General features: G+C 43.8%; 2 protein-coding genes across 4 annotated transcripts in view; one reads left to right on the top strand and one right to left on the bottom strand.

The window, feature by feature from the left end:
• Window positions 1–1,101: 1,101 nt before the first annotated feature.
• Window positions 1,102–20,223, top strand: ZDHHC16 (zDHHC palmitoyltransferase 16). Of its 3 annotated transcripts, none has more exons than XM_075215920.1 (11): window positions 1,102–1,268; window positions 4,187–4,434; window positions 4,839–5,033; window positions 6,861–6,949; window positions 11,306–11,334; window positions 12,120–12,253; window positions 14,675–14,722; window positions 16,350–16,435; window positions 17,145–17,268; window positions 17,511–17,581; window positions 18,063–20,223. In XM_075215920.1, the coding sequence occupies exons 2-11, from the start codon at window positions 4,219–4,221 to the stop codon at window positions 18,175–18,177; spliced, it is 1,107 nt and encodes a 368-aa protein (XP_075072021.1). In that variant the 5' UTR covers window positions 1,102–1,268; window positions 4,187–4,218; the 3' UTR covers window positions 18,178–20,223. The 3 variants fall into 3 exon arrangements, with proteins under 3 accessions (XP_075072021.1, XP_075072022.1, XP_075072023.1); XM_075215921.1 differs by having other exon boundaries at window positions 4,203–4,434; XM_075215922.1 differs by lacking the exon at window positions 14,675–14,722.
• A 267-nt stretch (window positions 20,224–20,490) lies between these two features.
• Window positions 20,491–24,447, bottom strand: part of MMS19 (MMS19 cytosolic iron-sulfur assembly component) — a 35,594-nt gene continuing 31,637 nt past the window's right edge. The window contains exons 28-31 of the mRNA XM_075215919.1: window positions 24,222–24,386; window positions 23,045–23,104; window positions 22,862–22,962; window positions 20,491–21,276 (exon numbers count right to left, since the gene is read on the bottom strand). Coding sequence (XP_075072020.1) covers window positions 21,249–21,276; window positions 22,862–22,962; window positions 23,045–23,104; window positions 24,222–24,386 — 354 coding nt within the window. The 3' untranslated portion in view covers window positions 20,491–21,248. The remainder of the gene's footprint in view (window positions 21,277–22,861; window positions 22,963–23,044; window positions 23,105–24,221; window positions 24,387–24,447) is intronic.

Consider the following 24,447-nt stretch of genomic DNA (forward strand, 5'->3'; position numbering starts at 1 on the left):
CAACATGTCAGTCCCGGATGGTGGGCGTGGTCAGGTCGTGATGGGGTGTCTACCTCTAAAGCACTAGGATACCTATTAGCTACCCCCCCCCCCCCCCCACACAGTCCACCCGTGTGACAAAGCCCTAAATTTGGGATTGTGCCACTGAAGTCGGGACAGTTGGGAGGTATGGTATCATGATGGGAGGAGGAGAACGGAGATATATCCAGAGAGGAAGGTGCACAATCGCAATCAGGCGCAGTGATTTCAGGCTCCTCTTACACCGTTGTGGGAAACCGTGGCGGAACTATTGTTGTTGCAGTGGGTGCGACATCTACGAGGACCAGGGCTGTAACTCGGGCTGTGCAACAGGGGCGACCGCCCAGGGCGCAACGCTGAAGGGGGGCGCAATTTAGGAATATTTTAGGTTCATTTGGTTAAAATTGAGGGCTAGGGGGGTGGCATTTGTCTTTCTCGACCCAGGTGCTAGATTTCTAAGTAACGGCTCTGACGAGGACCCCCCTACCCCCTTCCTCACCTTTGGACCCAATAGCTGCTTTACCCCCTATACCATCGATAATTCCGCCACTGACTTAACCTACTTTCACGTCCTATTAGCACAAAGCATCCCCAGCAACGCCCAGACGGGGCTTCACTGTGTAAGCGCTGGACCCCATGTATATTTAGGAGAGCTGAGCGGGGCCCCTGTCCCCCAAATTTTTTATGGGGCCCTGAGATGATGTAGTGTTCGGGAAAATTGGGGGTGTAAAGTGCACCAGCATATAAAACAAAGTTCCATACCTTTTGTGTTTTAGTAATTCACAGTCAGCATCCCAAGTATTTCAAGGGAGGGTTTTTTGCCCAATTACCTAACATCCACTGTACCTATGGGGTCTGCCAATTAGATATCTAGAGAGATTGATTAAACTCCCCAGCACACACAAATTGCACCCATACTGAACTGTAACCGTTACTGTCCGTACTGAGGGTGCAGCTACTAATTACTATACATTATCTGCAGAGAATCAGTCTCAGCAAGCTATGCACTGAGTCCGCGCATGCGCTCTAGCTATAGAAAGAAGCGTGAAGCAGTGACGCGCATGCGCCCTGTGCACTGGCTTGTACTGGGCATGCGCACTAGTTCGGGATGGCTCTGCTGCTTGGTGTCGGCTGGGTACAATGATATCCGGTTCTTGCAGCTCTGTGTGCGCCGGGATGGGGAGTGCAAGGTGGGAGAGCAGCCGTAAGAGGAGACCCTCATACTCCCAATGACTGACAGTGCCTGGCAGGTAAGGAGGAGGAAGCCTGGGGGGGACTCGGGGACCTCATACATAATAATCAGCTGTAGTGTGTACTTACTGACATGTATTCCCAGTTGCTGCAAGTAGTGCTGGTCACACACAGTGCATTGCACACACTTCCTGTAACACTCTGCAGGATTGTCTGTAAGGAACAAAGACAAACAAGTTGGATTCCTATGCCTCAGTGATGTCACTAGCACAGTGTTGGCTAACCTGTGACACTCCAGGTGTTGTGAAACTACAAGTCCCAGCATACCCTTCCAGCAATAAGCTGCTATATACTGGCAAAGCATGCTGGGACTTGTAGTTTCACCCAACACCTGGAGTGTCACAGGTTAGCCAACACTGCACTAGCACCTAGTGCAGTAATTCTCTGGCCTCTCCTCTCATTCATGAATGCTGGTTCAGCCCACCAAGTGGCTATCTCTATGTGGGCCCAATGAAAACAAATATCCCAGATATATTTTCTGCTAAACAAGAAAATAACCATCATTATATAACTTATATTACCTCTCTGAGTGTGGTATATACATTGCAACATGAGTCAGGGGTAGGGAAAAAGAAAAGAGGAGTGGGCAGGTGGAGAAACGTCTCTGTTACTTCAGGAAGTAAAAAAAAAAACAACCAGCATGTACAGTGAATATTTGACAATAATATATAGCAAAGGCTGTGTATTACTGATCTGTGTGACATACATGAGATAACGAGGGTTTATTATGCCCACCGTACTTTATATCTCTCCTCTGGAGCGCGTTACCATGTTAGGTGGGAGGAGCTTTTTTAAGCAGGCAGTGTGGGAGTGACCAACGTGCTGACTTGCCCCTGTGTATGACTCAACCAATCTACACAGTGCAAGATAAGTGGTGTCACACCAACTCAAACTTTTGCTATCTCAGCTTTTTGACCCGCATCAGATCCCATGGGCCACTGTGCTTAATAAGTGGGAGGAGCTTCAGCTGTCTGTAATGGTGTAGGAATATAATAATCATCAGTTATTTATATAGCGCCACTAATTCCGCAGCGATGTACAGAGAACTCACTCACATCAGTCCCTGCCCCATTAGGGCTTACAGTCTAAATTCCCTAACATGCACACACACACAGACGCACAGTCAATTTGTTATTGTTCGCAGCCAATTAACCTACCAGTATGTTTTGGAGTGTGGGAGGAAACCGGAGCACCCGGAGGAAACCCACGCAAACGCGGGGAGAACAAACAAACTCCACACAGATAAGGCCATGGAATTGAACTCAGTGCTGTGAGGCAGAAGTGCTAACCACTTAGCCACTGTGCTGCCCCTATAATACTAATATATTTTTTGAATATAGCTGCAGTTGAATGTCAGGGTAACCCTGAATTATGCATTTTACCTTTTATGGTTTTGATTTAGTGGTCCTTTAAAATATGTATTTAAACATCTAATAAAAGCAAAGGTTTTAGTTGCATAGTTTATCAATTATAAATAAGCCATACACCACTTTTAAAGGTTGCCCGTGGTAGTAAGATGACCTTAACTCCAATCAATTAGAGTGGCAACATTTAATTTCATATATATTTATAATGTATAGTTAAACTCCCCAGGGGTTAGACTGAAGCCTCAGAATAGGTAATGCATCTAGTGTAAGAGCTAGCCTAAGACAAACCCATACCTTCCAAAAACATTTTCCAGAATGGTGTTTATATTATTATATTCTAATTTTTAAATTAGATCTTTGTTTTTCGTATCTGTCAATCAAATACGTGCAAAAAACAAACCTACTCTCTAAATTTGCTCTTAAGGATTAAGATGGCAACATACTGTATATGCAAATGTTTAGAGGAGTCCATAATGAATTGGCATGCAAAACGTTGGTCCTGGAAACTAAAAAATCAACAAAAAATAGCAGCTTCACACAAATTAATTTTTTGTATGACATTTTTTAAAAACATAACATGATGAAAAAGGACAGGCACATGTTGGATTGTGGCTTTTTAGGAGATGCAATAAGGGCATGGGTCCTGGCTGCTAGATTTATAGGGGCTTCCTAAGCCCACTGGAAACAACAGTGTGAAATACCGTATATCTTCAGGAACCAGTTCTCAGCAAAGTTAGATTGTATACCTGTGATTTTGAGGCATTCAAAATGGACAAGTAATTTTAAACTGGATGTCCGATCGCATTGTTTAAATTCTCTTCCAGTTGATAATAGATGGTTTGTTCTGCTCCTTTATGAAAACTGACAAGATTTCTGCAGCACTAAAGGTTATTTGTATTGAGAGCGCTTCAATATTGTTGCAAGAAAAGTAACAGTAATCATGTCTGCATCACATCATTATCATCTATTTATATAGCGCTACTAATTCCGCAGAACTGTACAGAGAACTTGCTCACATCAGTCCCTGCCCCATTGGGCTTACAGTCTAAATTCACTAACACAGACACACACAGACACACACACAGACACGGGTCAATTTGTTAGCAGCCAATTAACCTACCAGTATGTTTTGGAGTGTGGGAGGAAACCGGAGCACCCGGAGGAAACCCACGCAAACACGGGGAGAACATACAAACTCCACACAGATAAGGCCATGGTCGGGAATTGAACTCATGACCCCAGTGCTGTGAGGCAGCAGTGCTAACCACTGAGCCACCGTGCTGCCCTTATCACATCTACCTGTAAGCACAGAAGAGCTGGGCTGTAGAAAATAGCTATGTAAAATGGACTTTAAAGGTAAAATGCAATGGAGTTTTGTTAAAAAAATAAACTTGGATTTTCTCCCCATCCCCTCCCCCCCCCTTCACATTCCAGTTGCAGAAAGAAATATCAGCTGCAGTCTGCCAAAAAGTGACTAATTAGGGATATCCATCAGCCATTTCTAAGGACCCAATAAAAAAATTTGTATTTATCCTATTTAATATTTACAGATTGTCTCATGTCCAGGTAATGAACAGTGGGAATGAGAAACATCAGGCGCCTTTTCTGGAGGTGCCTTCGCCTGGGACACAGGAGGAAATTCACCTATCTGAACCTCCTAACAGATTACCTGCGCTACAGCCGCCTCTGCCTCACGTCGCTGTCGTATAACTCCTTCACCAACAGTGACGTGGTCATAGAGTCTCTCTTTGAGCCAATATATTGGGTGGTGGATCAGCTGACCAGGTGGTTTGGTATAGTAAGTGTTACCTACTTATACGATTTATTTATTTTTTAAATATGTATAAACTTTATTTATAACCAATACAAACGTACAGGAGTTGTAGTTTTTGTACAACTATTTGCTACTTCAGACCGTGGAGGCGGCCGCTGATATATGCCGAATCTGGACCGATCACGTACACACGATGTAGGCAGCCATCTTGTAGGTGGAACCAATGTTCAGATGTAGCCAATCAAGTCACTAGGAACTAATGACATCACTAAATATTGTCACTGCATTCTCCTGAGCGCTGGTTCACTTCACACAATGGCTGCCTTGGTTGTAGTTCGGTGACGGGTACACTCGAAAGCTGTTTTATTTACTTTCCACTGACACGTGAAATCTTATCTTTTTTTTTTTTTCTTTTTTCTTTTTTTTAGGTGTTTGTGGCTCTGGTGGTCGTACTGACGAGCTCCATTGTATTGATCGTATACCTGTGTGTCCTTCCTCTCATTCTACATACCTATTCCCCGGCCTGGATCTGTTGGCATATAGCCTATGGCCATTGGAACCTGGTTATGATTGTCTTTCATTATTACAAGGCGATTACCACCAACCCTGGCTATCCCCCACAGGTCTGTGCCAAATCCTGTGGGATTCTTGTACGAATGTTAGAAACAAGGTCACATGGCAACGTCTGTTGTATTTATCATCTGTGTGTGTGGAGAAACCATAGACAGGATATAACTACTTTAAAATATAAAGGCAAAAAGAATTCTAAACATAAGACAAAATAATCTGTAAGGTTCTAAGTCTGTATTGTAAATAAAGTGGTGGTGGGAAAAGATTAGGTGAGGGGAAAACAAATTATGATGGGTCCTAGTCATGTTCTCGCTTAAAGAGATCAGTTTTAATGGCGCATTTAAAAGTCCGTAGACTGTGTCTGGTGGCATAATAGAGTTTCAGGCAATAGCCGCAGCGTGAAAGAGCCTCACACTCAACCCACTATATTCCGACCGTTAGTTACCACCACATGGGGTGCACATAGTCTGTAATGTAGTACATTAACTGTCCATGGGCACCTACATGAACTGTGTACAGTCCTGGGCTACTCTTTAAAATAGTAAATTTGATTCTTTGGAACTGCCACGGTGTTTTTAAAGGACCATTAAACCCCCTCCCCAAACCTGAAATTGATATGTGATAACTATGGAGATGTAATACAACGTTCAGTGTTTTCCCGACATTCCGCTGCAGCTCATTTAAAAGTAAATTATTGTCCCCAATTTCATCAGACAATTGAATCTCTCCCACATATCTAGGTCAGTGTGTTTTTGGGATCTCACAGCTGATTCTGCAGGCATCTGACTTTGCTATGAAATCACTGGCCCCGCCCCCGAGTATAAATCAGCCAATCTGCACAGTGCAGAGCTGTCACTGTAAATTATGGTGGGCGCAGTTATCCATCTATAATCACCTGTTATTTCCTGTGTATCTCCAGCAAAGCAATATGCAGCCTTTAATATATATTAATGCATACTTTCTACTTGAGATGTCCGGGAGACTCCCAAATTTCAGTGAGTGGCGTATTAAATTGAAATATAAGATTGGGCAGCACGGTGGCTCAGTGGTTAGCACTTCTGCCTTACAGCACTGGGGTCATGAGTTTGATTCCCAACCATGGCCTTAGCTGTGAGGAGTTTGTATGTTCTCCCAGTGTTTGCGTGGGTTTCCTCCAGGTGCTCTGGTTTACTCCCACACTTCAAAAACATACTGGTAGGTTAATTGGCTGCTAACAAAATTGACCCTAGTTTGTGTGTAAGTTAGGGAACTTAGACTGTAAGGCCCAATGGGGCAGGGACTGATGTGAGTGAGTTCTCTGTACAGCGCTGCAGAATTAGTGGCGTTATATAAATAAATGGTGATGATGATGATGGTATGGACTTTGGGAGAGGGGGGAAATTCTTATGATATCTACATTGTATGTTATCCTTTAGTAGAAGAGATCATGTTCCACAATTAAAGATGTTCTTGCAGAGAGGCTAATGGTGGATGCCATATATAGTTGATCTTCTAGGGAATGTCTTTTAAATGGATATACTCGTATACTTTTTAGGATAAAAGGAGCAATGTTCTACTGTGAGTTTGCTTTTGTCTTGTATGTATAAGTATTTTTATGTGGTCACTATATTGGGAGAAACAGGTAGGATAACGTTGACTATTTATGGTGTATTGATGGACTTGTGTCTTTATTTCAACCTTTATTGTTATTGAAGCAACCTTTCCCTGTGTGAGAGGCGTACAGAGAAACTTCAGTAAATAGTGTCGTTATTTCAGATTAACAGAACGATAAATGTGGAATTCTCAAATCGATCTAATTTGTCTGTTAGTTTTTCTTTGATAATAGCTCCCAAAGGGTAACCATTTATCACCTGTTTTCTTTTGTGCGTGTGTCATTTAAGGCTAAAAAGGATATCCCATCTGTGTCCATATGTAGGAAATGCATCGCTCCCAAACCTGCTCGCACCCATCACTGCAGCATCTGCAACAGGTGGGTCCTTACCAGGGTGTTTTGTAACTTTTTTTTTTTCTTTTGGTTTTTGTTTTGTTTAACTGATACGTTATATAATTTTAATTATATTTGAACTATTTCATGTAAATGCAGAATGTAACCTACGTTTATGAATTTAAGTCTTGCAGTAATAATGGAGCGCATACTTATGACTATAGCCCAGCCACAAATATATATTTAAGAAAATAATTTGCATTCATGAGCAGATAAGTGTCTCCTTTTTAAAGATGTACAGTAACTGTTTTGATTAATTTAATCGTGGGAATAAATCTAAAATATATTCTAATCCTAAGCATGCAGGCTAAACGGTCAGGAGCCAGAGAAGTGTTGTATCACGATGGATATGTAGATCACAAACGTGGCAGTGCCTTAGTGTCTGCCCATACGAGCGTTACTTTAGATTGCTGGCACTGATCACTACTACTGCTGGCACTGATCACTACTACTGCTGGCACTGATCACTACTACTGCTGGCACTGACCACCGCTGGTGCTGGCCCTGATCACCACTACTGCTGGCCCTGATCACCGCTACTGCTGGCCCTGATCACCACTACTGCTGGCCCTGACCACCGCTACTGCTGGCACTGACCACCGCTACTGCTGGCACTGATCACCTCTAGTGCTGGCACTGACCACCACTACTGCTGGCCCTGATCACCGCTACTGCTGGCCCTGATCACCGCTACTGCTGGCCCTGATCACCGCTACTGCTGGCACTGATCACCACTAGTGCTGGCACTGATCACCACTACTGCTGGCACTGATCACCACTACTGCTGGCCCTGATCACCTCTAGTGCTGGCACTGATCACCGCTACTGCTGGCCCTGATCACCACTAGTGCTGGCCCTGATCACCGCTACTGCTGGCACTGACCACCACTAGTGCTGGCCCTGATCACCGCTACTGCTGGCACTGATCACCACTAGTGCTGGCACTGATCACCTCTACTGCTGGCACTGATCACCACTACTGCTGGCCCTGATCACCTCTAGTGCTGGCACTGATCACCACTAGTGCTGGCCCTGATCACCGCTACTGCTGGCCCTGATCACCGCTACTGCTGGCCCTGATCACCACTAGTGCTGGCCCTGATCACCGCTACTGCTGGCCCTGATCACCGCTACTGCTGGCCCTGATCACCGCTACTGCTGGCACTGATCACCACTAGTGCTGGCACTGATCACCTCTAGTGCTGGCACTGACCACCTCTAGTGCTGGCCCTGATCACCACTAGTGCTGGCCCTGATCACCGCTACTGCTGGCACTGATCACCACTAGTGCTGGCACTGATCACCACTAGTGCTGGCACTGATCGCCGCTACTGCTGGCACTGATCGCCGCTACTGCTGGCACTGATCGCCGCTACTGCTGGCACTGATCACCACTACTGCTGGCACTGATCACCGCTACTGCTGGCACTGATCACCACTACTGCTGGCACTGATCACCTCTAGTGCTGGCACTGATCACCTCTAGTGCTGGCCCTGATCACCTCTAGTGCTGGCCCTGATCACCTCTAGTGCTGGCACTGATCACCTCTAGTGCTGGCCCTGACCACCGCTACTGCTGGCACTGATCACCTCTAGTGCTGGCACTGATCACCACTAGTGCTGGCACTGATCACCTCTACTGCTGGCACTGACCACCGCTAGTGCTGGCACTGATCACCGCTAGTGCTGGCACTGATCACCGCTATTGCTGGCCCTGATCACCTCTACTGCTGGCACTGATCACCTCTACTGCTGGCACTGATCACCTCTACTGCTGGCACTGATCACCTCTACTGCTGGCACTGATCACCGCTAGTGCTGGCCCTGATCACCGCTAGTGCTGGCCCTGATCACCGCTAGTGCTGGCCCTGATCACCTCTAGTGCTGGCCCTGACCACCTCTAGTGCTGGCCCTGACCACCTCTAGTGCTGGCCCTGACCACCGCTACTGCTGGCCCTGATCACCGCTAGTGCTGGCCCTGATCACCGCTAGTGCTGGCCCTGATCACCACTAGTGCTGGCACTGATCACCTCTACTGCTGGCACTGACCACCGCTAGTGCTGGCACTGATCACCGCTAGTGCTGGCACTGATCACCGCTAGTGCTGGCACTGATCACCTCTACTGCTGGCCCTGATCACCTCTACTGCTGGCCCTGATCACCTCTACTGCTGGCCCTGATCACCTCTACTGCTGGCACTGATCACCTCTACTGCTGGCACTGATCACCTCTACTGCTGGCACTGATCACCGCTAGTGCTGGCCCTGATCACCGCTAGTGCTGGCCCTGATCACCGCTAGTGCTGGCACTGATCACCTCTACTGCTGGCACTGATCACCTCTACTGCTGGCACTGATCACCGCTAGTGCTGGCACTGATCACCGCTACTGCTGGCCCTGATCACCTCTAGTGCTGGCCCTGATCACCTCTAGTGCTGGCACTGATCACCACTACTGCTGGCCCTGATCACCTCTAGTGCTGGCCCTGACCACCTCTAGTGCTGGCCCTGATCACCTCTAGTGCTGGCCCTGATCACCACTACTGCTGGCACTGATCACCTCTAGTGCTGGCCCTGACCACCTCTAGTGCTGGCCCTGACCACCGCTACTGCTGGCCCTGATCACCGCTACTGCTGGCACTGATCACCGCTACTGCTGGCACTGATCACCTCTAGTGCTGGCACTGATCACCGCTACTGCTGGCACTGATCACCACTACTGCTGGCACTGATCACCTCTAGTGCTGGCACTGATCACCTCTACAGCTGGCACTGATCACCGCTACTGCTGGCACTGATCACCTCTAGTGCTGGCACTGATCGCCGCCACTGCTGGCACTGATCACTGCTACTGCTGGCACTGATCACCGCTAGTGCTGGCACTGATCGCCATCACTGCTGGCACTGACCACCGCCAGTGCTGGCACTGACCACCGCTAGTGCTGGCACTGATCACCGCTACTGCTGGCACTGACCACCGCTAGTGCTGGCACTGATCACCGCTAGTGCTGGCACTGATCACCGCTAGTGCTGGCACTGACCACCGCTAGTGCTGGCACTGACCACCGCTAGTGCTGGCACTGACCACCGCTACTGCTGGCACTGATCACCACTAGTGTAGATCGCAGTTCTCCATGAGAGGCAGCAGTAGGGTGAGAGTCAATGTATTTATCATTGATCGCTATCTGCTGTAGATTTAGGAGAATAACGATGGTGGTCTACTGAAGCTGTGTACTACAGTTCTGAGGGTTTGGTGAGTGAAGCTGCCTATCTATAAGAACATTACACCACAATTTTATTTTTTTCTTGACCCGTTATCCCCCTCAGTAACAGAATTATTGAGGTCCCATACTGCAGTCCACCCCCAGCCCAAGCTCTTAATGACTCTTCCTTCTTGATAACTGGCTCTGCCCAGTCAGTGTTGGAGACTGACCTCGTTGCACACAACGCTAATACTCCGGGTTCTCCAGAAGCCAGAACACGTCCGCGCCCTCGGTGGACACCTTAAAGGGGAACGCCGCCTTCAGTCTACATATTGCACTGAGATGACAACAACAGATCTGCTATGTACATAAAATTGTATCCAATGCACCAAGCTAAGCTTATCTTTTATTGTCTGAGGGCAAAAACAAAACATCTGCCTGACAGAAGAAAAATGATTGAAAGGTGGAGTTCCCCTTGTCTACATGGGGGAAAAATTATAACACAAGATATTGGAAGAAATGGTCCATTTCATTTCCATAGAAAATTAAAATTGGCAGTACTTCGTCTTATTGGTAGGCCACCCGAAGAGTCTGGGGAGGCTCAGATGCAGCCGTGATTCCCCCCAAAGGCTCGTACATTCATTTTTGTTCCGGTTACCTTAAAAATAAGAAACAATACATTTTTTATATTAATATGTCCCCTGCAGTTTATTGGTGATCTTCCTTAGTGCCCGGTAATATGCCAACAATATTAGTAATAAACCAGCTGGTAGGAGTGCCCAGTAATATTGGTGTCAGTACCCCTCCACCATTGCAGCGGACCCAGTCCCCTCCGTGTATCCCACTATAACTGCCAGCGTCTCCCACTGATGGGAGGGGTTGTGATGTCATGCAAGTGGGCAGGGCTACTGCTGACTCCTCCCCCACCCCCCATAGTATGTTCCCTAGGGATGTAGGTCAGCTGTCTGTTAGACACCAGTGCCCTATATAAAGTGTGCAGGACATTTCGGTCTCCACTCCTATATCACATATGATAATAGAAAAGTTTGGTTCTGTAAATATTAGTTATACAGTGAGGGCAATAGATGAGCATATTATAACTTAGGTTTATTTACAATAAATGACATTTCCTCTCCACAGGTGTGTACTGAAAATGGATCACCACTGCCGTATCCTTTTATCAAGTGTTCTTCTTGCAAACAGGACTTCTTTATTTCTTCTAAAGCAAACCGGTCTCTTGCACACAGCGGAGGCAGCCATTTTTGGACTGACCAATGTTTATGAATATCTAGCCTATCAATCCAAAGTAGTGACATCACTGAGGCCTAAAACACAAATACTGACTATCGGATCAACCCACTGAGGCTGCCCCACACGGCCTCCAGGGAATTATCACCCATAGATGCTCAAAGAACCACGCCTCCTAGTGGCCACATAGAATGATTGCATGCTTCTATGGTGCTATACCAAAGCATGTCACAGGAGTACCCCCATAATAAATTGCTTTCAGAAACTGTCCTACCTGTGTACTACATAGATGTGCTCAGATACCTATCTTTTCTATCACACAGTAACACTGTGACATCATTTTTAGTAGCCTGCTAGTGTAGTGTCGCGCTAGAGCTGCGCTAATTATCTGTGGCAATGTTGTAAAGCACTAGCAGCGTGATTAAAACTGACGGTGCTTTTGTCCATAGCAGCCAATCAGATTCTGACCTTTTTTTCTAGGGTTATTTTGAAATTGAAAGCAAACGGCTCATCGGTGCTATGGGCAACAACACCGTTTTCTTGTGCTCCAGTCCTCACAAATGTTCCCCAATGTTCTACTATGCCTGTGTGACAACAGCTTTACAGCCTGTGTGACAACAGCCTTACAGAGAGAAAGGACATTTACAGTAATTGGTTGTGCTTTCCTGTGATTATTACGTTGTTCCTTAACTGGTGCACTTTGAAGCCTGGCTAAATAACTGCGTGGGGCATTACAACCATCGCTACTTCTTCTCCTTCTGCCTCTTCATGACCATGGGCTGCATCTACTGCAGCATCAGCAGCCGCGTCATGTTCAGGGAAGCCTACGCCGCCATCGAGGTGAGATTATCCCAACTTTTTTCTTTTTTCATTATAGTTATAATTTCCTTTTATATCTGACTTTCAGTTTGTGCAGTTGATTTTTCATAGTTCTATTGCCAAATATGGTCACAATAAATAAAGGGGTTGATTTTTCAAACCTTATATTAAAGAAAAGTGGAGGTGTTGCCCATAGCAACTAATCAGGTTCTAGCGTTCATGTGCTAGAATGTACTTGGTAAATGATAGCTGGAATCCGGTCACTATGGGCAATTCCTCCACTTTTCCTTAATTGAAGGCTTTATTAAGCCACCGTAATACTTTCTTTAATTGATTTATTAAAGTAAAATGCTGTGATCGTTAAAACTATTCAATTTACATATTTATCATCGCCCTTCCATACAACTAATTTGTTGCCAGGGATATTACAGGATTGGTTTCTCTCCTCCAGAAACCCATTATCCGAACAATTCTGAAAAGCGGTTATAGGGAAAACAAAAGTATATGAGTGATGTCACATACACAGATAGGATCACAAATCCCCCTACAGTTACAATGAGGAGGGGTGATAAAGAAATATATAAGGTGGGGAATGCTATGGGCAAGTGTGGGCAAACGAGGGGGGTCATTTTTTTAAGTGTAATTTAGTATGATTTAGGCCTGGTGTTGTAAAGTATGGAAAAACACACGTCTAAGTCTCAAGTATTCCTGTGTATGTAGTTAGCATGATCTGGTCCTTCAGATTATCATTATCATCATTTATTTATATGGCGCCACTAATTCCGCAGCGCTGTACAGAGAACTCGCTCACATCAGTCCCTGCACCATTGGAGCTTACAATCTAAATTCCCTAACATACATACATACAGACAGAAACACAGACTCGGGTCAATTTTGATAGCAGCCAATTAACCTACCAGTATGTTTTTGGAGTGTGGGAGGAAACCGGAGCACCCGGAGGAAACCCACGCAACCACGGGGAGATCATAGATTAGTATGTGAGAGACAGCGAGTGACATCACCTTACACACTTTTGCTTGTGAAACATTAGCAAGTTGCTCCTGCTAATCGCAGCTCAACAATCGCCCCTCTGCCAAGACACTGTTCTGTTTTCTTATAGGACTTTAATATTTCAACCTATAAAACTGAGCTGGTTACAGTCCAGAATGTCATTTTTTTTTTTTAGCAGTGATACAAATTTTTACTTTACTAAACTCAACAAGGGTTTGCAGATGATGCTCTGTAACATCATTACATAGTAATGCATAGCTACGCCTTTAGTAAGGTGAATTCGGTTGTCTTCAAGAAGTATCCTTGTCTGGAAGGTATTACACTACCCCCTAGTGGACAGCAGTGGTTATAACATCATTGGTCAGGAGACTGGAAGGAAAAAGGGCATTCCTGCCCAACCAGGGCTTCACTTGATTGGATGTCGTGTCTCCCAGCAAATCATGAGATCCTCTGTCTCATCTTGAGGGTTTCCAACTCCTATTTAAATAGCCAAAATAATGGCAATTTTATTTGTTAATCCTTATTTTTAAAAGTTTTGTTTCTGACATGAACATTTGATGAATATTAACATTTCTGGTTTTGACAGATTAATATAAATTAGAAAATCCCAAAACAATTTTATGCTTAAAAAAAAGTTTTTAATTGTTAAAAAAAGAAAAGGAAGTTAAATTCACAAAACAAACTTTTCTCTGAACATGCCCATATATAATTAATAGATTTTCATGATTTACACGTTGACATTGGGGGTTAAGATAGTAGTGGTGTATGTCCTGGATACCCCCCTGTACTAGGAAAGGTTACCCCCTGGGCAGCCAGTGGAAACAGATCCCATTAGAGTGCATCATGTAGACTCAAGAAGACAGTGACTGCACTTTGTCAGCGTTCCCCCAGGTTTCAGTCATTGTAGATAGCCAGAAGTGGAGTTTCCCATGAATAAAGACCAACCACCCAGGCAGATTTTCCATCGATAGTTGAGACCCTCTCCCCAAATTAGCTAAACCTCAGCAGCCGTAAGAACGGCCAGAATTGACACAGCGTCTGCAGCATTTCAGCTGGAAACTACTTTGCTTCTTCCAGCAAGAGAACCACCAATGTCTAGGGTATCGGACAGGAACGTGAGACCCCAAGACTCTGCTGCTGGGGTTAATGATGAGGGCCCTCCTGTGCGCCTTGGCAGTATTTGTGTAGTACACAACAGATCACAATTAGAAGCCAGTGATAGTCCTGTATTACTTTAACCCCTCACATGGAGAATATCGGCCAATATCAGCCTGCCCTTACAGGGACTGCCACATCTATTATACGTTATGTTGACATTTGAATCCCACGTGCACCACGTCCACCATCCCTCCACCCATCGTCCTGGGAGCCTGGAGAGAGCGGCAGAGTTGGGCTGGAAGGTAACTGTGGTCCCTGTTTCCCTCTTATTAGAAAATGAAGCACCAGGAGACGGAGCGGCTCCAGCTGGCAGCCAATGAGGTGGGCGATCACCTGCGTGTCTGACGTAACTCAGTTCCTGCTCACAATTACTGACGGTGCATGTTTGTCCTTACTGCTTCTCCCCTTCTAACTCTGCTGCACAGTGCTCGATGATACATCGTATTACTGTTGTCTGTCCTATAGTGCCTCTGTGGACAACTGCTCATGTCACTAGCTGACTTCTTGTCTTCCTAATCCTTCGTCCTTTCAAATCGTCTTCGTTGTGAAACATTGTGCAAGATCATTTGTAAAAAGAGAAGGAAAAAAAATTGATAGCAATAACTGTTGACACCCTGATCCAACAGGAATAAAGTAGACAGAGATGTTATGAAACTCTTACACTGTAGTGTGAGGACAGTGTATAACCGCATGTGATGCGTAGTCCATCTAGTGTATTTATGTTCTGTAAGAAATAGTTACACTATAAGGGCTGCACACAGGTGTGTTCTCTGCACCAATGAACAGACTGTTGCATTTGTAAATGTCATTTAGAAGAAACCCATGTGTGGATGGCAGTGATGACCATCACCATTTATTTATATAGCGCCACTGATCCCGCAGCGCAGTACAGAGAACTCAATCACATCAGTCCCTGCCCCATTGGCGCTTACAGTCTAAATTCGCTAACACAGACAGAGAGACTAGGGTCAATTTTGATAGCAGCCAATTAACCTACCAGTATGTTTTCAGAGTGTGGGAGGAAACCAGAGCACCCGGAGGAAACCCACGCAAACACGGGGAGAACATACAAACTCCACACAGATTGTCTTCCATGCATTTGTTCTTAAATAGCCCCTGTACTAAATCCCCTCCGCTTCCACTAATAGTACTTTGGAGATTCTCCTGGGATCCGCTCGTCTTGCTCTATTTAGCAGGTTTCTAATACTTTGGTACAACCGATCGTCTTCGGACCCCCTCAACCAAAGTGCTATTTATGGGAAGGTGGCAAAATGTAGTGCAGGGGGTATTTGAAGTGGGAAACGCCATTTAAGTGATACATGATTAGCCTGGCTTTCCACCTGTTGATCAACAAGTCCTAGCATGAGCAGCCTGCGGAGTCTGTCTTTAAATAGTATAAAAAATATGAGAAATAATAAGGGGAAAGAGGATTGTGTCCACCTTCTGCGCAGGGTACATTGGAAGGAATAGGGGGATGGGTTATAGTGAGAAGGAGGAGTCTGTACTTGGTGACCCTGCCCTGCCTGCCGGGTGGTTTCATAGTTTGGTTCTGTCTATCGCCCCCTACTGGCAAAGGAGACTATCACTTGTGATAGTGCATTTGTTGGGTTTAGGAGAATATGGACACAAGTTTAGGCTCAGCACCCACCAGCACCTTCCATCTGGCAGCTGTGTCCTGCATGTTTCATTCCTTCCCAACTGTGTCTATGCAAAAGTACAAATTATAAGTCAGGAAACACCAGCTGTCACTCACTGATATATCCTGATATTTCTAATGTAACAAACAGGTAAGTGATGCATATATTCATAATTGCTTCTTGTCATGTGTGTATATTATTATTTATACATTTTGGCATATAATGAATGGGCAGAAATGTATTTGTTACCCATCAAATTGTGTACGAAAGTTTCATATGAATATATTTTTCCTTTGACTTGATTTCCTTAGACGTACAGTCAGACGCCACCTCCCAGCTATTCCTTCCGAGACAGAGTATTTCACAAGTGTATCATATACCTCTGGGTGCTGTGCAGGTACTGTAACAGGCGATTTAATTATTTAGTGTGACTTACAGGAATAACTCTGTCCAGCAGATGTATTATCAGCCAGAATTTATGCCAGCCATACCATACATGTAGTGTAGGGCCCCTGGGCCCTGCTTGGCCCAAGAGCTGATCATCAGAATCGCTCGATGCAGTCAAAAAAATGACTCCACACATAGGACAATAGCGATCATCTTCCCTCTACACATTTACCAGTATATCTAATAATTCAGCTGATATAATACTGATCTGCAAATACTCCGTTCTTTCTAAATGAGGACAGAAATCATTCTAATTTAAGCTGATCATTAACTGTAATGAAGTATATTCAAATGTGACAAATATTTATACCCTATAAGAATTTTTATTTTTACTTGAGAATCCGTATTATACATTTGATAGGATTTCAACCGTCAGACAACTTTTTCTGTACATTGTGCCATCCTATTATTACTAAATAAGTTATTTTTCAGTCTTCTGTGTTTTTCACCAAAGCCTTTATATGCATCTGGATACAACACAGTTCAGCTGTCCGGAAGATATAAAAGTCTTGGTTTAAAAACACAGGAAACCAGAAAGGTATTTAGTACAAATTGCACAAGGGCATGTGCAAAGCAATAAAGTTGTTTGAAGGTGGACGTTTATAAACATTTTTTATTAACTCTCTTTATGCGCGTGACGTGCTGCATTTTGTTGTCAGTTCGGTTGCAGTGGCTCTCGGAGCTCTTACCCTGTGGCACACCATGCTCATCACCCGAGGAGAGACCAGTATAGAGAGACACATCAACAAGAAAGAGAGGAAGAGACTACTGGATAAGGGAAAGGTGAGTAACATGCGCTTTCCGGCGTTGCAGCTCTGTGACATTGTGGAGCTTAATTAATATCATGGGGCGGTGTGCTGTAACCCCTAGCAACCGCGGTCTAGCTGTGAGGTTTCTTGTGCACTTCTGAGATTTAAATTACGCATCTGCTAAATAGTATAAGATAATTTACATAGCAGCCACCATGTCGGTGTATAAACCAGCTGTACGTGAAGCTATAATATAACATTTGTTCCACTTTCCAGGTATTTCACAATCCATTCAGTTATGGTCGCTACAGTAATTGGAGACTTTTCTTTGGCGTAGAAAGAAAGCTGTAAGTTGTCCAGAAAGCCAACAAACGTTAGATATATATATATATATATATATATATATATATATATGTGTGTGGAAGTGGTGGGTTATAATGGAGATGCACAATGACACAGACAACCGTTATTCCTCATATACTATTATCAGAATACCTCAAATACTCCCAGCATGTCCACATGTTTACTGTTCATCTGTAGAAACAGGTGAGCTAATTACTAACCCAGTCACATAGATTGATGTTTTGTAAGATTAAATAAATTTCCACCCCCATAATTTTGAGATGAAAATCCGGATACCATGTGGGCTCTAAATAAAGACAAAATGTTATGAATCTTTCTTTAGCAGGGCTTCTCCCTGAAGCCCTGCATACCCAAGGACCATTAGGAACTCTTCATGAAGGGATTTAAATCTTTTATCTAGCTCATTACACGTACTGATTGTTGGTCCTTTTACATACACATTTAATTTGGATTTTCTCCCCTCAGGCAATGGATTACTAGAGTTCTACTGCCATCCCCTCACCATGCTTACGGAGATGGTTTGACATGGAATGCTCCACCTTGGATCCCCACAAAGCAGAGTCCTGTTCTTGCAATATGACAAAGCGTTTTGAAGGAAAAGTAGCTGTGATTTACCAGAATTACCGAGTAGACGGGATGGTTATTTGTAAGATGAATACATTTTTATTATAATGTACTGTTTATGTAAAACCAGCAGGCAACAGGAGTACAACAGACTTAAAGTGGACCGAATATGGACACAAAAAAGGCAGCCATCTGTTCACTAGCGACCTGTCAATTCAGTGAAGCACAAAATGCCTCCATAGAGCATTGGCAGGAGGGTGTGATTTAAGCTATTGTCACCAACAGACAACAAGTAGTTCTGCTATTGCTGCTGGTATGTGTAGTTGTTTTTTTTTTCTCCTCCTTTGGACATGAGGGAGACAACTAACTTTTTAAATACAGGTCTGAACATGATTTGCCAGTGAATCCAGAGTTATTTCAGAACCAGCTGGAGTCTCTCAGCAAAACTTAGTGACATTCATGACTGTTGCAGGAGTGTCCGATACATCACTAGCTGAAAGGTCAAATCTAGAAAACTGCTCCTTTTGACCAGATGTCATCTTAAATTATCAATGGTACAAAGTATTTTGTAACCACGTTTAAACCTTGTACAGGCATAGGATGATCTGGAATGAGTGGGGTGCAGGTTTTTTTGTGCTATGAAGCACCAGCTGTAGAGAGAGAAAGAAAAAGTGCTAAACTACATACACACACACTGCCACTTACAGAGATCACATCTGTATTTGTAAATCGTTTCCATTTCTGGCAAATAAATACAACACTTGCTCTTACTCCCACGGGGGGGGGGGGGGGGGGGGGAGAGAATACTTTCTTTGCACCTTCCACAAACCACTCTCACATTATACAGACGGTAACAGTATTTTAGCACCATGTTCCTTTGAAGCAGTTTGCGTCATAAATGGAATAAATAGGTAAAATGGGAACTCCACCTTACAGGACTGTACAGAGAATTTGCTGTTTAGCACAATCTAGCAAAATGGACTAGAATCTGCAACTTATATTTTGAGCAGCTTTACTTTAAGCGAACACCAGGTGGCAGTATCCACTTCACTCATATTATTCTGCAGCTCATTCCATAGACATGGTGAAATGTTACCCTCAGTGCCGTACAAGCCTCTGCCTGCACTCTGGTATATTATTTTTTTTTTCTGGGATCACGCTTGCAGAAAAAAATGTTTTAAGGTTGAAATTGCACCCTCCTGCCACATGTACATTCACTGTATCCTATTTACTCATTGTTTTAGCCTTTGGTCAGGGATGGCAGGTTTTATAAAACTGGATATAACATACCTGAAGAAGTGATTGTTTGGCTCTATGCTACTTTTTTTTTTTTTAACGTTTTTGTTAAATTAATATGAAGTGTATTTAAACATTGTAATGTTTTTAGTGTATTACAGTCTTCTGCCACCTTTTCCTAGTTGCTATCTCTATGAAGATTTCAGTCCCCACCTTATAATCAGCAGAAGCAACAGTGACACCTGCAGTATGTAACACAAGACAACATTCTAACGCCCAACAATGCAGTCGATATAAAAGCTATGCAACGTTCCGTCAGTTACTGTTACAGAAGATGTTAGTGCGGCCTCGCTGTGTTCTCTGTAAGTGTTTATATGTAGCTGTTGGTTTACAAACCCTGGTGGCTTTAGAACATTTTTGAGTAAAGCAGATTTGAGCTGGTGCCTCTAATACATCACTCCTGGGCTAAGGTGTTTTACCAACCTGTGGCTTTCCAGCAAGGGACTGTGACAAGTCAGATACTGGCCAGCCTGTAAAAATAGTCTTATCTTTAGCATTTCATTACTTGAATCTGTTGCAGGAACCTAGAATTGTTTCTACCATGAATGTTTTGTACAAAATTTCAAACTATGCTGATTTTGTTAATACATATTTGTGTAATGTCTGTGTGACTTATGTAGGATTAACTATATATAAATGTTTTTAAATTAATATTGCTTTCCCCCAACCCTCAATTTGTACATGTACACCTGTCAGATACATTGTAAAATGCTCATCTTGTGGCGTTTATCTTTCTTATTAAAGATTATTCAGTCTTTTATATCCATCTCGCTAGAAGCAACAGATGTTTACATAACCCAGGTTCTAAATAAACAAGCGTGACATAGCACTCCCGGAGACAGTAAGTGGTACTGCAGCCCAAATTTAAAGGGGAACTCCATCTTTACATTTTCCCCTTCTGATCTGTACATATTTTATCCAATGGCCATGACAATAAATACTCCAGCATAACTATTTGCATTATTCAGTAGTGAATATCCTATACACATTTACCATCTTAGATTGGATACACTATCCTAAAATAATTGAGAGATTTACTTGACAAAGCAGCTAGCTTTAATGTAAACATTTATGATGCAAGTATTTAAAATGTTCCATTATTCAGCTACCAGAAAGTTTTGGGAGAGGCCTAAAAGTTCCATGTGTCATTCTAGAATTGGTTTCGTCAGCACGGACCTGTAACAGCATTAACATTATCTCAGGGTTAAACTGCAAAAATATATGTGCAAAACAATGTACTAGCAAGTCGGCGCATTAAGCTGTACCCATCGCCTAACCCTAGTGGGACGATGTAATACTCAGCCCACCCACGTGGCAGGGGACAGGTAGACTACGTGCTGTCCTTGGTTACTGCTGAGGAGATAAGTCCCACATTCAATCCAACCACACTCTAAAAACAAAATGTTCTTGAGGTTCCGTCTTAGAACCAGGGCACGAGGCTGGCACTCATTAAATCACATAACTATACTTTACAATATACATTATATATAGATTTTATAGACTAGTTCTTCTAGACATGCCAGGTCATCTGCTACTTGTAAACTTGTGCCGATATCGTTGAAGTGCAATAGAATTCAGATGGCCGCGGCGACCTAGTATTGAAATGAAAGTAATTATGGAATGCAGTACAAGGTGAAGATGTCCGTCAGCTGTCGCTCATGGTACAGCGGGTACACGTGACTAAGCAAGATGGCACTGGTGTCATGACGTGGGCGATCTACATGTCAGTAAGTTAGTGGCATCCTGGTTAGATTGTCTCCGTGCAAAGTTAATGGTCTTCTACTGGACTTCTCAGCTGCCAGCGCTTCCCATAAGAAACCTAGGGACAAAACAAGGCTGTAAACCTCTATATACAGCAGTAATCCCCAAATACTAACAACGATTTGAAATAGTTACTAAAATGGCTGGAGTGTTGCTTAAACCAGGGTTTCCCAAAATCCAGTCCTGACAGTGCAAGTGATTCAGGTCACAAGTGAAAGAATTAGTACCAGCTGTGCTCCAGCAAGTACCGGATTCAGGAAATCCAGGTTTAAGCCCAATAATGCAGGCAGGAAACTTTTCCTTTTTCTCCATCTCCAACAGGAGAACCAGACTAAGTGGACCAGTCATCTATAGAGAGTGGGAACAGCCATTTGTGGGATCAACCAATATTCGTGCTAGGATCCCATTAGTGATTCGTAACATCAATGAGGCACATCAATACTGTCTGTAAAGCCTAACCCCCGACAGGCGGCCACCACTTGGCATAGGCACACATATAGTATAGGCATTATAATGTTCTATCCCTTTAATTATATAGTGTAATGATCTGTGATCAATGCTGCCAGCAAACATCAAGTTTATGTTTTTCTCTTGTATTGTTTTGGAACCATATTGGGAAGTGTTGTAGGTTAGTCCCCCAATGACATGATAATTATAAAGGTTCCACATAAAGTTATAATGCTTATGCACAGACTGTACAACACATGTGTGTCTCTAAGCCCTTCCAATGCACATGCAAATACATAACTAGCAGAAGCTATGTACTAGGGGTCATTTAAGATCAAGCAAAATGGGGATGCTCTTACTCCCTCCAAAACATGATTTTCTCTTTATATGCTCTTATCGGTGCCTGAGATTGGGCTCTGGACAATACTGTCGATGGAACATTTTCCCTTATACAGAAGAGTACACAAATATTAATGCACTAAGAACATTAAACTCTACAAATGTAAGAAGAAGTGACCCCTTTCTCTCATAAATTATTTAGAATCTACATTTTAGGGGGGAATGTTGAAAGGAAAGAAAGAACTTCTCCACCCAAACTTAAAGTCAATTACTGGTTGGACTAATATCACATTTAATGTCCCGTTACTGCTGATGTGCCAATTAGCAAGGTCAATTGTGTCTCACACTAGTCCCACTTGCCCAATTGTCAACAATGCTGCAAAAGAGTCCCAGGGGAGGGGCGCTGACAACACAATCAGATGAGCGGAACTGGTTTACAGGAGACCAAGGAGGGATAATATATAAGTGGAATCTCCACCCCATATATTCTGGAGCCCTTCTTTAAATCAAGGAGGTGGTTAAAAAGTTATAGTAGGATTGACTTGACCTCAATCCAGCAAAAACGTATGTACTTCACATAAGCAGAAAGTGGGCGTACATCTATATATGCACAGATGTCCTGCACATCTGCATTTTATGCAACTTCATAAAAGACGTTTCTCACATCTCAGCTCGATTTCACTTACCGAGCTATCTAGCTCATAAAACACAAAAATCGGATAAACTTTGTTAACAAGCCTAGCTTTTGTTTTCAGTAAAGTGACATGTGGAAAACATTTGTCCACCTAAATAGATAACTGAGGCAATAAAGCAATATTTAAATGAAAATTAAACCGCATTTCATGCCCCTAACTTACCACTGGCAGCGAGCCTCCACCGCCTCTTTCCTAACTAGTCTCTTCTTATCATCCAGTGTTTTAGCTAAGGCACGGATCACCTGCTGCTTGTAAGGCAGGAGCTGGGAAGAGATACGGGCAGATATTACCATCAGAACTAAAGAAAACAAATAGAGGGATAATGTAATAATATAGGAAAGTTACCATAGGCACAGGGAGTTTAGTTAGAGCCAGCATACACTTCAAAGCTGTAATCCGCACGGCCTGGAAACACAAGATTCACACAGTGAGATACTGCATGGAAAACAAATGCACAATGGACCCATTGGCTTCATACAGTAGAGGCAGTCACTGTGGGCAGGAATAGTATTCAAGATAATGTCACCCTATAAATGGTAATCAGTGATACCAGCCTAAGGCTTCTGGAAGGTCACTGGTTTCTAGTGAACGGATTGGCTGAATACTGGTTCATTCCACAATATGTGTAGGCAATAATTAAACCATACACTAAAAAAAAAAAGAAAAAAAAAAAAAAAAAAGATATCCAACAGGACTGGATGGGGATTACACCCCCCCCCCCCCATCCATACCTGTCACCTCCATGCTCTAAAACTAGCCTGGCCAATCTGTGGCTCTCCAGCTGTTGTGAAAATACAAGTCCCAGCATACCTTGCCAGCTATTGGCTGGCCATCTACTGGCAATGCATGCTGGGACTTGTAGTTTTTAAACGCCTGGAGAGCCACAGGTTGGCCAGGCCAGCTGTATAAGACCCATTCTCAAATATTATCTTGGGGTACACAGGCACCATGGGTGTAGCAAGTGTCACTTGGAAGATTGACAGGGTTATAGAAAATCGATAACTGTAACGACTGCTACTGTAGTTACGGTTAACAGCTCTTTAGTTATAAAATTGTAGTATTTTTGAGATTTTAATTCCAAATAAAAGCTAAAATATGACCTTAGTTAAAAGAAAGTGGATTTACGGAGGAGGGGCATAGAGGCAAGGAGGAGGAGGGGCATAGAGGCAAGGAGGAGGAGGGGCATAGAGGCAAGAAGGAGGAGGGGCATAGAGGGGAGGAGTAGACTCCAGACCAGTGTTAGTAGAATCTTACTCCCGGCACAGTGCCCTCTGTCTATGCCCCAAGGTACAGCAACGTCCCCCAAATTGGATGAATGAGAGACGAAATTTTCCCCCCCCCACATATGAATGTAATCAATTGTGCTAACCATCATATTCCTGCAGTTTTTACATGTTAATGGGCACCTAAAGAAATGCACAATACGGTGCCAGACACAAAAGTGTCTTCGAAGGTTCTCATAGGAACGGTGGCCACGGCAAAAGCCACGGGAGACCGTGGACTAGCTAGCTGACAGTCCTACCATGTTGGGGCTGGATGTCAAGCCGAGGAGCTTTGTGATGAGGGTATCTATATGGAAATTGAGGAATTCAGCAGCGTCCAGAAGTAGAGGCTCCAGACAGGTCAGTGTAGACAGCTGAACACCGCGGTCGGGGCAGGATAAGGCCTCAAGTAGTAGAGATAGCAGCTACGTAGAAACAGAAATAAGAAAGGATTCAGATGAATGTAACAAACAGTGTCCACTAGAC

This window comes from Mixophyes fleayi, chromosome 6 (assembly GCF_038048845.1).
Source record: "Mixophyes fleayi isolate aMixFle1 chromosome 6, aMixFle1.hap1, whole genome shotgun sequence".
In the NCBI taxonomy this organism is placed as follows: domain Eukaryota; kingdom Metazoa; phylum Chordata; class Amphibia; order Anura; family Limnodynastidae; genus Mixophyes; species Mixophyes fleayi.